Source organism: Paramormyrops kingsleyae, chromosome 15 (assembly GCF_048594095.1).
Source record: "Paramormyrops kingsleyae isolate MSU_618 chromosome 15, PKINGS_0.4, whole genome shotgun sequence".
In the NCBI taxonomy this organism is placed as follows: domain Eukaryota; kingdom Metazoa; phylum Chordata; class Actinopteri; order Osteoglossiformes; family Mormyridae; genus Paramormyrops; species Paramormyrops kingsleyae.
In genome coordinates this window covers 13,319,440-13,334,318 of record NC_132811.1, presented here as the reverse complement: position 1 = coordinate 13,334,318, position 14,879 = coordinate 13,319,440, and the positions used below count along the sequence as shown (strand labels likewise).

The window sequence follows — 14,879 nt, the reverse complement described above, 5'->3', positions numbered from 1 at the left end:
TTAACATAGCAACCCTGAGGAATCATTTGAGCTATTTAATTAAGTATTATCTTATGAACAAGGAAAGAGACAGAGTGCTGTGACAGATGACCAGGCCCCCACAATCCCTTGACCTTAATCCTATAGAGCTGGTTTTGGATGAGCTGGGTCGACGAGTAAGAGCAAGGTAGCTCATATCTACCGTAGAACTTGTGGGAACTCTTTCTGTACTGTGGCTACATCTGGAAGCTGGTTGAAAGGATGGCAAGAGTCTGCAAAATTTTAGAAAATTTTGAGATGCTGAACATTTCTCTTGGTCATTACAATATTAGCCTTTTATTATAAGGTGAATAACAGCTAAAATGAAGACAGATTGCAGGTGTACTTTTGACATGGATGGATGGATGGATACAGTAGCTGAGTAGCTGCATTTAGGCAATTAATGGACATTTAGACAATAATAGATAGTATAAATAAATAATAAACAACAATAAATAGTAACAGTGCCAGGAAAAGTATTGCATGGAACTCCCTGCTATTGGCTCAGGATGTTCCTTAGCTGTTCTGGTCCATTCAGACAGTTGTTTCAGAATCGCTTAGTTGCACTCACTGGCTGTTCATTTGTTGTCCCGCTTAACATCTGTTGTTCTGGATTAAGGGTATATACCGCATCAATGGGGCGAAGTCCCGGGTGGAGAAGCTGTGTCAGGCTTTTGAAAACGGCAAGGACCTGGTTGAACTCTCTGAGCTGTACCCTCACGACATCAGCAACGTGCTCAAACTCTACCTGCGGCAGGTACGCCGTCACCTTTGATTTCTAGTGCAAACGTACATATACAGGCTGCTACACCCATCCAACTTTCATAACCGCTTATCCGGTACAGGGCCTGAGGCGTCCTGAGACTCCAGCACATTGAGCACACATATGACATACATTCATATAAGCAGTTAGTTTCAGCTAGTTTGTGGACTGTGGGAGGAAGCCAGAGAATGTGGGCAGAGCAGTGAACCCCCATCCCTCGGGGTATGAGTCAGCTGTGCTCCCCACTGAGCCTCCATGACTCTCCAACATTATCAAATCACTTTTTTTTTGTCACATGACACTTGGTGAAGTACCGGTGAGTGAAAAATTGTGTGCAGTTCCACTGAAAAATGTAGCAACATCTATCCATTTTCTGTAACTGCTTGACCTATTGATGGTCGCATGGGGTCTGCGGAGCTTATCAGTGCAAGATACAGATCAGTGCCATCACAGAGCACACTCACGCACCTACTGGTGATTCGGTAGCTCTAATCTAGTTTTTGAACTGTTGGGGGAAACTGGAGGGAATCCCATGACAATATGAGGAGAACATGCAAACTTCTCACACGGAGCCATGGCGGAGACTTGAACCCTGGTCCCGGAGCTGTAAAGTAATAGCTAACCATTGCACCACCATGCACCCCTGTGGCAGCAACAGAATAGTGTAAATAAAAATGAATAGTGCAAATAGGAAGTATACCAAAAATTCTAATTTACAGCATAGTAATCTTTCAGTCAAATAAATAGCAGAGAAAGCTGCTTGGAACTGTATTTTATCTCACTGTAAGGTGTGGTTGACCTATATAGATGAGTATAAAACAACATAAATGATATCACTAAATAATTGATTGACTGGTACGCTGTGAACTTTGGTAAAAGCTGCTTTTCCCTTGTAGCTCCCAGAGCCGCTGATCCTGTTCCGTTTCTACAACGACTTCATCGGCCTGGCGAAGGAGAGCCAGAGCATCATCGTGGACGAGGTGGACAAGGCCACCGGGGACGCCGTCACCGACCAATCCCAGGGCAGCGTCCAGCTCAACCGGCTGCTGTTCAAGGTCAAAGACCTGCTGCGGCAGCTGCCCCTCGCACACTACCGGACCCTTCGCTTCCTCATAGGTCACCTGCACAGGTGCGCTCCACCCTCAGGCTGCACCTTTAGTGCATAATGGACAAGAGGAATCATGAGGTGCCGATGTGTGTCTGTAACGAGCACTTAATATGAACCCGTCTGCAGAGAGAGAGCCCCCGCTTGGTACCTTTAGGGTGTTCTCTTTGTTTGTATGACCGTCCTACGTCCAGGGATCTCATTTATAAAGCTTTGTGTAGAACTCATTCTAAAAGTGTACGTGCGCTCAAAAGACGAAAATGATGCACGCAAAGAAAAAGTCAGATTTATAAAAACGTGCGCACGCACACCTCCAAGCAATATACGCTTTATAAATCGCACACTACCTGGGATTGTACACACGTGGATTTGCCACATATTCCACCCTCTACACGCCCCCGTTCAACCATACATGGTCAATGCAAATCACCTCGTGTGTATTTAAGCATCCGATGTAAACCTGGAAAAGTCATGGCATCATGGCAACCGAGGGGAAAAGTAAGAAGAGAAATTTTTCTGAAACCGAGGTAGATTGTGGGTATGGAAGCCCGTTTGCCCGTTTCCGCTACCGTGGAAAAAAAATATATAATTTAAGTCGAAATTTCGAGATAATATCTCAAAATAACGAGAATTATCTCGAAATTTCGACTTGGTTATCTCATTATTTCGAGAAGTCGAAATTTCGCCCTAAAATTATACATATATATTTTTTTCCATAGTGGTGGAAACAGGCTTCCATGGGTATAACAACTGGCCACCTGATGCGTCTAAACATCGCGATCTGCATTTCAGCAGGCCGACCGCACGCTCCACAGCGGTGCGCGCGAGCGAGCGTGAGCCTCGCTGTAGCGTTTTTCCTGTGCTCTCTGGGGGTTTGAGAGGGAGGTGAGCAGCCAGCGTTTGAGAGGGTAGCCGCTGTCACCTGCACCTCATAACAGAACGATTCAATGCATGAACAATGAATACTTATAAATTACACAATGTTTTTATCACCTTACCAAGAAGCCAGTCATCGCTTAGCAGACCCCAGACCAGGGGTACCCAATCTTATCCGCAAAGGGCCGGTGTGTATGCAGGTTTTTGGGATAACCTGTAGGTCAGCTGTTCAAACCCAGGTGTGAAGACTCAGCCAATCAGTCCTCTAATTATCTAATATAAACGGGGAGTTGCAGCGAAAACCTGCATACAGACCGGCCCTTTGCGGATAAGATTTGTACCCCTGCCCCAGATCATTGTTTCTCAACCTAATCCTTGGGGGCCCTCAGACAGTCCACATTTTTGCTGTCTCCCAGCTCCCAGCCCACCTGAACCATACAATTAAGAACAAACTGAACAATCAAGATCACCAAATGCCTGGTACAGGAGTGTTGGGATCTGGGAGAAGGAAAAAATCTGGCCTGTCCAAGGGCTGTTAAGGACTGGGTCAAGAAACGCTGCTGTAGGTGAACTGGTGACTCTGAATTTTTCTTTGTATTTATTTGGTTGTTTACTTGCTTGAATGTCCTCCAATGGACTCGGGTCTCAACATAGTGGAACATAAATTAACCTAATCTATAGTGAATCACATCAATTGTATTGCTGTAGGGGTTTATTTAGCTGTATTGATGCCTTTGCCTTTTGAGGTTTTGAAATCCTTCATGATTCTGAATGTAGAGTGACAGAGAAGGCGGACGAGAACAAAATGACAGCCAGCAATTTGGGGATCATCTTTGGGCCCACGCTCATCAAACCGAGGCAGGTGGACGCGGACGTTTCGCTGTCCTCGCTAGTGGACTACCCCTACCAGGCCCTCATAGTGGAGCTTCTGATCCGCCACTACGAAAAGATCTTTGACATCTCCACCAGCCCATCGCTCCCAGCAGGCGGGACCTCTCCAGGAACCCCAAAAGACATGCCACCAAGACTGACCCCCCAGGAGAAGGAACAGATGCTCAGCAGGCATTCAAAGTCTCTGGTGGACATCAAGGAGGTAGGATTGCATCGGAGAAGCAGAGAGGAGGTGTCCAACAAAAAGCCTGCTGTGATACCAGGAGCGACTCTAACATACTTTCTGGTGTCCTTACAGGAGAGCGTTAAAGTGTACAAACGGCACTCGTCTGTAATTCCTTCTAATCGTTTGTTGGATGAGGTAATGGAAACAAAAGACAGCTCAGACTGGAGGAAGACATCATCTGGTAAATATGTTTATACAGCCAATGTATAAAGTTTTTGTGACGTTTTCTAACATTCGTCAATATTTTTGGTCAAAACCATCATTTTTAAATCTTGCTGTTGTAGTTTTCAGCTCAGTGTCAGAAGAACTCAACGGACATGAGGAGGAGATCCATAGATCCACGTTGGTATTTAGCAAGTCCTATGACAGCCCAACCAAAACCCATCAGCGCCCTCTGCGGACCAGACTGGCGTCTCGGCCCGTGAGCCTCGCCCTAGATAACCCATCCGGCCCGGCCCAGGCCGATGAGATAAACTCCAGAAGCACTGCAGATTGTGAATGCAGTCCTCCCATACAGGAACTGGAGGAACCAGACCGGTCCGGCGCCAGCATTAACAGCCACAGTCAAGACACACGTGTCAAAAATCTGACCCTCAGGAGAACATGGGACAAGCAGTACAGGCATTACAGCGTTACTCCTAGGACTGCGAAGACTACGGTCAATGTTTCTCCTCAACAGGAATCAGGGGAATTTGAGAAACTGTCTTTGACTATACCATCGGAATACGTTAAAGGAGGCTTCAAGAATGATGCAAACGACTCCAGCCCTAAACCTACTGCCTCGAGGGCACCCCGGACATTACAGCCCCCACCTGGAACATTCTACAAACCTTCTCAGAACAACACTATGACACAGTCCTCAGATGTGGACGTGAAGGCATACGTTTCACCCACCAACAGCGCGGGAGAGGTGAGTGTGGAGGTGGAGGAGTCTGTCGATGAAGTTTCTGTTGACGCTGAGGTGGAATCTACAAATGTTCTTGTGACACAGCCCCAGTTTTCTGGCTGCGGCGTGCAGGACGCACTCCCAGTCAAGCCAGTATACCAGAGACTGCGACCCCGACGCCTGCCGGAGCTGGAGCACAGGGAAGCACATTTCGTATGACAGCTTACATCATGTAAATCGTCAGCCATGTTGTGCCATATCGTACATGAAGAAGAACATATGACAATGAACCATGGAAGTGTTACATGTATTTATGTATTCTTATTAATCTGTTTGCCACTGTTGCTGGAATAAGCACACAATTGCTCCCTAAAATGATGTTGCACTTAATGATAAAATTATTTAATGTTACATACATATTTAGGGCAATAGAAAAGAACAAGTCGGTCATGTATATCGCTGCCATTTTTAAACTATGAACGATGAAGGGAAACGTTTTTTACTTAATGTTTTTAAGCAACATAATAAACATGTTCATACATTCTTCACACGTTGACCAATGTGCAAAGTTAATTTTTTTTTGTCACTATCTGTATGTTTATTTGCCAAAAAATGATTTAAAATTTGTTACTTTTTTTTGTTACGTCACTTTATTTTAATTATTATAGTGCACTTACTTGGTTGCAATCAGTCACATTTTCCAAATGGTCTTTCCACTCATTGGATGCTGTGCTCTGGAAGAGGTTGAGTAAATTAATACCCCCCCAGGCGATAGTGTCTGTACATGTAGACCTATGCATAAGTTAAGCAAGTACATCTGATGTTCTGTGTATTCTGTATATCTGTTAATGTCCTCTGTCTATCACCTGCAATGAATGATTGTTGTAAAAAATATGTATTGACTGTATACCTTTTTGCAAGCAATTCATAAGACCATGAAACTCATTTTTATTAACTTTTAATAAGTTCTTAAATAAATACCCAAAGCAGCTTTAAAATATACCAGGACATGGATGGCTGTAAATACTTCATGGTATATTCATCATCATCCTAACCAAGATAAGTGGTTAGAAAATGGGCTGATGGACCAATGAGTGGATGTTCATCCTTTGTTCATCAGAACAAAATATTTTTATGATCTAAGGTTTTTGAGTTGTTTGGATGCTAATGAAAACAATAGGTACCAGCTGAATTTATGCATATGAAGTCAAATGAACACAGCAGGTTCTGTTATAGTCATACTGATATATACTTTTGGATAAAATGACTACAGTAGGATGTGTTATGAGTCACTTCTCTTGACTTTTTTTTTTTGATTGCTTAACATTCTGTTTCAGTCTTTGGTGAGGGGAGCGCCAAAATACTGCATCCAGAAGAAACACTGAAATATTAATATTTAAACAACTGATTGGTCTATAGCTATTATATTGTATATATTGTATCTGGCTAATGATGTATTGCCGATGCTTATTTTTATTACCTCCTCTGTCATTTTGCTTGTACATGTGTTTATATATAATTATATTAACTATTACAGCCAACAGTTTGACGAGTCATTTTCATCAAGCTGATTTTGCCATGCATCGGGAAATATGTTTGTCTCTGCTGGTTTCTATGATTACCTCAGTCACACATTTTATTCTTTAAGTACAGTGTTGAGTCTGTATTCTTAAATGCCTGCCCTGATTAAGACCCTGATAAAAGGTCCCGAATACACAGAAATGGCACTATCATACCTTAAAAGGAATGGCTTCAGAACTAAACTCTTTTCTGGATCTCCCATGTTTTTACCCCTGTAATTATTTACCCCTCTACAAGGTATATACTCCTGGATGTGGGTGTGACAGTTTAGTCATTGACCATGTGACCGACAGGTAACTATAAGCTGGTTTACTGATATGTTTGTACTTGCTTTGAACTAACTAGTTATATAAAGTATAAACCTGTAAACTAGTAAAGTATCTGATAAGCATACAAATCATGTAGCTCTGATATTACTCATCTTGATATGAAATAACCACATCCTCAATTTTGTGTTGCAAATTGAAATGTATCATAATGTATCAAGTTTGTTACTGATAGAAAACACTCAATGACACCATGATGGGCATTTTCAAGTTGGAGCATGTTTCCTGCTGGTAACCTGTGATGTTGCCTAAATGTTCGTAATGTTGGTGATTATGTATGGTTTTACACTGACATTACTGGTACGAAAGCATCAAGCACTACAAAGTTAGCATCTGTCAAAGTGTATTTAAGTAAGTGACCCAACATTAGAAGTTAAGCACCACTGACGCAACCCTGCCTGTGGTAATGCCGCAAGGTTCTGGTGCTGACATTCAGCCAACTAAATCCCATTACAGTTCTAGGGGGTTTAATGTGACCCACTAGCCATATTCTATGTGAAATCTTTCAGTCTGTAGCACAGACTGACAGACATACTGGTGTTGGGCTGCACAGATTTCCTACACGTTTACTACAGTTTCTTAGGTTTTTGTAGGTGATCCAAAACGGATCATAGGAGTGTGGTCTCCAGGATCCGGAAAGAACATTACTGTAATCTGATTACGATTTGACAGGCCCTGATGGACGGGGATGGTTTTGTGTCGCCATGCAACACTGGCCAGAACGCTAAGTTTTTATGCTTATAAAATGGTGTTTTCCTAATATGTTACTGTAAGGTAAGCGCCCTTATTTTCTGTTTCTATTGACATGTTCTACCTTTTGTATATAGTTCTAATACATGACCACTCAAGGCTTAATGTTGGTTGGTGTGTGGATTAGGGCAACTGACCAAGGGTTTGTAAATCTGATGTTGTAAGTAATATGCTGCCTGCGGAATTCTGACAGAGTTCTGTGTTGAATTTTTAATTTTATATTACAAAGGTATGTAACCCTAACCAAAACATTTAATTATTGGTCCTATTAATAGATGCACAAGATGAAATATCTTATTTAGTCTGCCCTTATTTAGTCCTTAAATGATTACCTGAAATAAAAGTAAATTTTGGTCTTCAGTTTAAAGGTAATGCGACCATACGATTGTGTGACACATTTTATTTGCATGAACATCCATAATAAGTCAACATTATATAACAACCCAAATAAGCATCATCGCTCAGCGTAAACATTTCATAACACACCAGGCCTGGCTTTGAGTTAAACAATTAACAAGCTGGCAAAACGAAAAGTTTCACTTATTCAATTCAGAGCCAGGCCTGGTATGCTCTCCATCCCTGGCTCCATGTATGTGGAGTCTGCATGTTCTTAACATGTTTCAGTTGGTGTCCTCCTACCGTCCAAAGATGACTTATTGAATTGCCTATTGTGAGCGTATAGTAAGAGACTCTCATTCCATCGTACTGTCCCCTGTCATGTGACTGTAGTGGTGTGTGGGGCAATGGGTTAGGGCACGGCGTCTGTGAGCTAAAAGTTGCTCCAAATCCTATAGTCAGCAGAGTGATTTTCCCTTTTGGATCTTCTGCACAGCCCTTAACCCCCAACTGGCCCAGGGAATGGCTGACTCTGCTTTCTCAGAAATGTATGTGTCGCTTTGGACAAAAGCATCTTCTAGATAAATCAAAGGTATAGCCTGATTTTTTTGTGTTAGCATATTTCGTGCACTAATCTCTGATAAAAAAGGTAAATCCATCCATCCATCCATTTTCTGTAACCACTTGTCCTGTTCAGGGGGACCTGGAGCGTCTTGAAATATTAGAAGTAGATACATTTTGGTCTGTTTCACTTAATGTAAATTTGTAGGATGTTTGAAGCAGCTTTTTTTTTCATATGTTTTAACTGGAAGTGCGGTACGAGGCATGGATCAACCATGGTGGCATGCTGAAACCATCGAATGGGTCTGTTGATACCTCCTTCATTCCTCCGGTCCACATGGTTTTTTTTTGTAGACTGCCCTCAATTAACCCATGTTTTTCCCCCACCATTCTCATTTCCAGTTCTCTCCCTCAAATTGTTCTAACATATTGTGTTTCAAACGAAACATACAAGACTGTTCTGCATTCACCACATTGTTTTTTTAGTTTGTAACTTTCCGTTACCTCTAGTGCTGACTGAGTTGCATTCCTTGGGCTCTAATAAAAGGAAACTGGGGGGGCTTCTTAGAAAACAGCTGGAGGATCCTCATTAAACTGGCCAGACGGAGAATGCTGTGTGCTAGAGGTCCTTTTCAGTGGTTTGGCTGCACACATTGACATTTATGTCTCATTGTTGCAATGGACGCAGCACAGCAATTGGGTGGGGTATCGCGTGAGTCAGCAGGTTAGGCCTCAGTGCGTGTGATTGGAAGGTCATCAGTTTAAGCCCCAGCCTTAGCAAAATAGTCATATCTCTACTGGGCACATGAGCAAGGCCACCCTCCCCCCCCCCAAAAAAAAAATATGCTCCAGGGGTGGTGGGTAATAATCACCTGGCTCAGATCCCAAAGGACATTTCTCAAAGGAAATAGAAAAAGGGGGAATTCCCACAAGATTGTGCAAATGGCAAATAAAGCACTATTCATATTTTCTCCTTTTCCCAATTTCTTGTACCTTTCACTTTTTTCCTCCCATAAAGATTCTGATAATTAAATTCTGCAGTGCCAGTACCAAAAACCTGTTTCAAAACACAAATTGGACTTAGTAACTGAACAATGTATTTTTCTAATTTTTGGCTTTCAAGGTTTGTGAACATCAGGGAGATTGTAGTGGATTAACCATGCCTACTGGTTCCCAGATTAAGCTCTTACTTTGGAAGAACTGGACTCTCCACAAGGGACAGAAGGTAATCCCTGCAATTCTCTTGTCCTTTCAGTAAAGAAGTAGTATAGCACCCCAGTGGGTGACATGTGGCTCCGTGGATTATGATATTTGTAATCATAGGAGTGCTGGTTCAAATCCCAGGGTCCGTCATATAATTTCACTGCTGGGCCCTTGAGCAAGGCCCTTAACCCCCAATTGTTCCAAAGATGGTCTGACTATCAGAAATGTACATCTGTTTTCTGTAACCACTTGTCATATTCAAGGTCGCAGGGGTCCATAGCCTATCCCAGAGGCTACAGGTGCAAGGCAGGGAATAACCCAGGATGGGGCCACCAACCCATCGCAGGGCACACACACACACGATCCCCTTAGGATAAATGTGTCTGCTACGTAAATGAAACATCAGTGCAATTCAACATTTTTCTCAAAAATAGCAGTTTTCCTGTTAAAGGGGTCAGAGTGCACAAAAGAGTAAAACATTTAAGTGCTGTGCTCAACAAGGAAGGAACTGCACTGTACATTGTGGTCACACAGAAATCACCTCTCGTCTAGTGTGGCAGAATCACGTTGATTAAGAAGAAACTAAGTGTACTGGCAGGTATTTTTAATCTTTAATTATTAATGGAAACATTCTAAAAGTATTTCAGTGGAGCTCCTGGCCAAGTTGATTTGGATCAAATACGCACGACCAAAAACGCTCAGCTTGTGAAAGGCAGTCAGCCCTGATGTTGTAATTACGGTTTGGATAGAAAAGTAATTACCGCTTCACAAAAGCCCACACCGTCCGTTTTAAATTGCTCAACGTTTACTCACTCCCTGCAGATTCGGCTATTTGTTGAGATCATGCGGCCGGCTGTTTTATGCCTTGGACTGGTGTGCCTTCGGAAAGCCATCCCCCTGTACCAGCACCACCAGTGTAAGCTAACAGACTACACGCCGTACTGTTATCACTAGTCATTTGTGCTGGTTATTTAATTACAGATATCTGGAATGTTTTTACTAAATGCTACTATTCACTGCTTTGTAGCTGATGCCAATAAGAAAATCGAAAGAGGTTTTAAGGGTTTGCATTCAAACAAAGACAAGTGCTTTGTGTATTATGTAAACGGTGATTAATCGGGGGGGGGGGGGTGTCTTTTGCCTTTTTTTACTATTATTTTTGCTCCGTGATCCAAGAATGGGTAATTCCAGTACTAATCATCATATAGCAATTCTGGAACATTCTTGTATTGTAGTTTCCCACTGATGCAGTGAAGCGGGATGGGGGAGGGGCTGTCTCTTCATTCTACCCCCCGGTCACTTTCCCAACAAGGCAATGCCGTCTGCTGGAATCTTCCCTTGAATCCAGGGGATGTTCTGCAACGTCAACAATCCCTGTTTCCAGTACTCCACCCCAGGAGAATCCCCAGGCCCTGTATCTAACTACCAGAATTCCATGTGAGTTAACATTCTCTACTCTTAAACTGTGCTGGGGGGCCTACAGATATGACCCTTTCATTGCTGTTTCCCACAGAATATTGCCGTGCTACAGTACATTGATGTTTGTTTGACTGTGTACTGCCCTTTCTGCTCTGACAGTGGAGCACACAGGAGATATGGTTCAGTGCCTTTTAGTGATTCCAGATGGGCTTCTCCTCACTTTGACCTCCGCTGCTCAGACTGGCCCGCTTCTATGGGGACGTCCAAGAGCTTCTTCTCAGTGACCCGAACTTCCAGCAGATGGGAAGGCTATGGAATGAGTTGACCATAATGAGCACCTTCATGGATACCCTGAGGAACAACCCCACCCAGATTTCAGGTGCCCCTGGTGATGTTGTTGTTTCAGGGTTCAATCAGAGTGATAACAGTCACTCAAAAATTAAAGAGCTCTTTGAGATTAAGGTTGTCTATTAGGTATCAGGCAATTATGTTACTCATCCATCCATCAGCCATCTTTCTACATAACCATGTATTTCTTGACTGTGGGAGCATACCTGCTCAAACACAGGGAGAACACTCAACACGACTTATTTGATTGTCATATTATTTTCAGCGATTTCCGTGCATTCATTATGCAGCATTGCTTGGGAAACTGATCCTATGATACCCTGATGCACTAAGTAGATTTAAATTTAAATAGTGATCTGGAAATATTATGCATTCTCTACATATTTCTGCTGTTCTCAGTATTTTTGTTCACTTTCTCGTCTTCTGGCTCCCTTCGATAGCTCAGCTGGTAGCGCGGAGGACTGTAGGGGAATGCAGATGGACATCCTTAGGTTACTGGTTCAATTCCAGCTTGTAGGAGCATGAATTTTCCTCTGTGGAAAAAAGTTAGAAATTCAAGTTATTTATCAGTATACTTTTTGATAATTTTGCTGGTGTCCTTGGTTTCTATTGGTTCAATAGCTTACTTTAAATTGCCGTGTCATCATTAAATAAAACTCTATTGATTTTAATATTACCCTTTAACAGTTCCGCTTCATTTAGCCTTAGAATCATTTAATTTTGTTATTGTTTTATTTTATTTTTATCTTAAAGAATGTTCTGGAAGTTAGCTACCCCACAGAGGACGGCTTTGATCCACAGCTACATCTGGCCCTCTGCTGTAGAATAATATGCAGGATGTGAAAGTATGTGCAACCCACTGGCCAAAAGACAAAGACAAAAAAATCTACGGACTGACACTTCAATGGTTTTCAATCAGCTTTCATATGCAAATTTTATCCAAAAAATGCAAACCTTTCACTGACTTGGCCTTTCTCAAGACTTGTCAATTCACCCCGTAGCTGTTTGAAGGGAGTACACACTGGCTGGGTCCTCTCACTTAGCAACTAATCTGATGAAATCTTCCAGTCATCTTTGTGATCAGAGCACCTCAGGTTTCGGCCAGGTTGGCACTGGGCCCAAGCACACAAAAACACAATGCAGAAATTTGCGGGCCTCTGCACGCACGCAAACTGAAGCACGTGCGCTAAGCACGCTCGCAAGACCCAGACGCATGCAAATTTCTAGAGAGTGGCCAAATGGGCGTTGAAGTCGGCTGTAAGATCCCAAGGAAAAGGAACGTGTGGGACAATTAATCCCCAGCAGGTGCCCAGGAATGTGTTCGGTATCAGCAGGACCCTGAGGTGCCCTGGTCAGCCCCAGCATTGTCCTCCATTTAATTATTGTACTTCTACGCTGGAGATTGGACGAGAGCCAGACCTCAGGACCCAACCAGTTCTCAGGGCTGATTTCTGTTCCTGGGGCTAGAGGAGGCAGCGATTCCGACGTGACCGGCATTCCCGAAGTTCTCGTGGGGGCAGATGCGTGTAATTCCTACTTGGCCTCTGGCGCAATGGCGTGCGAGATATGGTCACGGAGAAACGTGATCTTAAGGTCCAATAACAGGTCTCTGGAGTTTTTGTTGACACAGTGCGGTTGTGTTTTTTTCACATTGCTGGGAGAAATGGAAATGCCAGAGAAAATAAACAGTACGAGTCAGCATGCTAAAGTACGCTGAAAATAAATAAATAAATTATATGCTTCAGTAATAAAGCATCTGTACACCAATAATGTTTTAATATGAAAAAACAAACATTTGCACCTTTGTTATCAGTATTATATGTGTCTTCTCTTAGCACTGATTGCACTAATAGGTCCTTTCCTTGGAGAATCGTTGACCGTTCCTCATCAGAGACCTTTTGTACAGCAGTCAGATACTTTTTCTGTGGTTTGTAGTGTTTGTTCACACCACCAACTGGATTCACTTTAGAATGTGATTTTCAATCCCGACAGTTCAGTTGACTTCTTCTTGGTTGATTTTAGCATGTGTTTGAGATCACACACACTGTGGAAGTAGAAATTCTGTTTTTGGCAAAGTCTAAACCCAGCCAGAGCAAACAAGGATTTTGGATAAGAACTGTCATTTGTTCAAGGCCGTAGAATTGGAAATGGACAGTAGGAACATGTCCTTGCCTATAGTGTGGGAATACCGTGTGTGTCTCGGTGTCAGGGGGTTCGGGGTTGATTTTGCCCCTACCAATATTGAAACCAAATCTACGCTCTTGCATTTATGATACCATCTATCTTAATGACTTGTGGATGTTGGAGAACACTATAAATATAAAGCCACATTTCCTATTGGGCATGAAGTTCTTTGGAAATTTGAAATGAGATTATCAAGTTTCCATCACTTTTGTCTTATTTCCCAAAGGGAAGATTATCTTCGTGATTGTTGTCAAGATTGGTGCCTGTCTAGCCCTATCCCTTTTGTTTCCTTCCTGTTTTTTGCCAGCAGGTGTCGCTGGCCATCCTGTTTCTTCTATCTTGTAGCCCTAAGTCCCTAGTGTGTTTCCCTGCTCCCAGGGCTGCCTCATAGCTCTATGGGTTGAGTGTGTGGTTCTGTGGCCGTACCCCTCTAGTCATAATTTTGAGGCCAGCTTCACCTATTGTGTATTTTATATTAGTTTATTCCTTGTGTTTTGCATTGTTTATTTTTTGTCTTTGCTTTTTGTCATTGTTTTTGGTGTACCCCGCCCTTACCTGGTTCAAATCTGTTCTGCTTGTGCTTTTGTTAGTGTTGTGACTCTTTGAGTTTAGTAATGTCCCTTAGTTTCCTGTGCTTGTTAATTGTATGTATTCCACTTGTTTCTTGTTGTCCTGTGCCTTACTGATTGGTTAATTGAGTCAGGGTTTTCACCTGTCCAGTATCATGTCCCGTTCATGGTATATTTAAGTGCCTGCTTTTGTTCTGTCGCTTCTTGGTTCATTGTGGCTGATTCTTAGTGTTGCTCTGTGTGTGTTAGTAGTATTCTTAATTACTATTCCTTGTTAGTTAATTGTAGTCCTCCTGTGTTTAGCCTTGTCCTTAGTGTTATGACTCCCTTGGTTATGGAACATCTGATTGGTTGGTCCCACCTCCTCTAGCTGCTTGGACCCACCTTCTGTACAATCAGATTGGTTATCTCTCTGAATCAATCATTGAATTAACACCTTTTCTGTAGAGCTCAGTAATCTTTTATGTGTGGGGAGTTATTACTATATTTGTGACCGATGTAAGGTAGATCCATTCATACATCCATCTTCCAACTAGCCGGAGTTGCAGGAGACCTGGAGACAATCCCATGCAGCAAAGGGCATAAAACAGAGGTATAGCCTGGATTGGATAACAGTCTTCTCAGTTAAGACAGTTTTTTTAATGGAAGGCTCTTACCCAACAGGCATACACATGCAAGAGAGAACAATGGCAGAAAAAGAATCTGGTGATTTTTTATAATAAGCCTTATGGTGTAACTTAATTGTTTTTATTTACATGAAGTTCAGCGCTTGAGGAAATTATACAATATTGTTTATTTCTGAAAAGGCAGAACACTAGGGAACAAGAGTCTATTTTT

The 14,879-nt window shown here is 42.5% G+C and overlaps 1 protein-coding gene and 1 long non-coding RNA gene across 6 annotated transcripts in view; both read left to right on the top strand.

Annotated features, from left to right (window-relative positions):
* LOC111840122 (rho GTPase-activating protein 29-like) overlaps window positions 1–6,306 on the top strand; it is a 38,306-nt gene extending 32,000 nt beyond the window's left edge. For all 5 annotated transcript variants that reach the window (XM_072699712.1, XM_023804618.2, XM_023804619.2 and 2 more), the window contains 5 exons: window positions 638–775; window positions 1,678–1,910; window positions 3,540–3,855; window positions 3,952–4,060; window positions 4,164–6,306. In XM_072699712.1, the coding sequence (XP_072555813.1) occupies window positions 638–775; window positions 1,678–1,910; window positions 3,540–3,855; window positions 3,952–4,060; window positions 4,164–4,984 (1,617 nt within the window). In that variant the 3' untranslated portion in view covers window positions 4,985–6,306. The remainder of the gene's footprint in view (window positions 1–637; window positions 776–1,677; window positions 1,911–3,539; window positions 3,856–3,951; window positions 4,061–4,163) is intronic.
* A 4,036-nt stretch (window positions 6,307–10,342) lies between these two features.
* On the top strand, window positions 10,343–11,358 carry LOC140577607 (uncharacterized). Its single transcript, XR_011982807.1, has 3 exons — window positions 10,343–10,438; window positions 10,758–10,959; window positions 11,181–11,358. It is a non-coding gene; the product is annotated as an uncharacterized lncRNA (long non-coding RNA).
* Window positions 11,359–14,879: the final 3,521 nt, after the last annotated feature.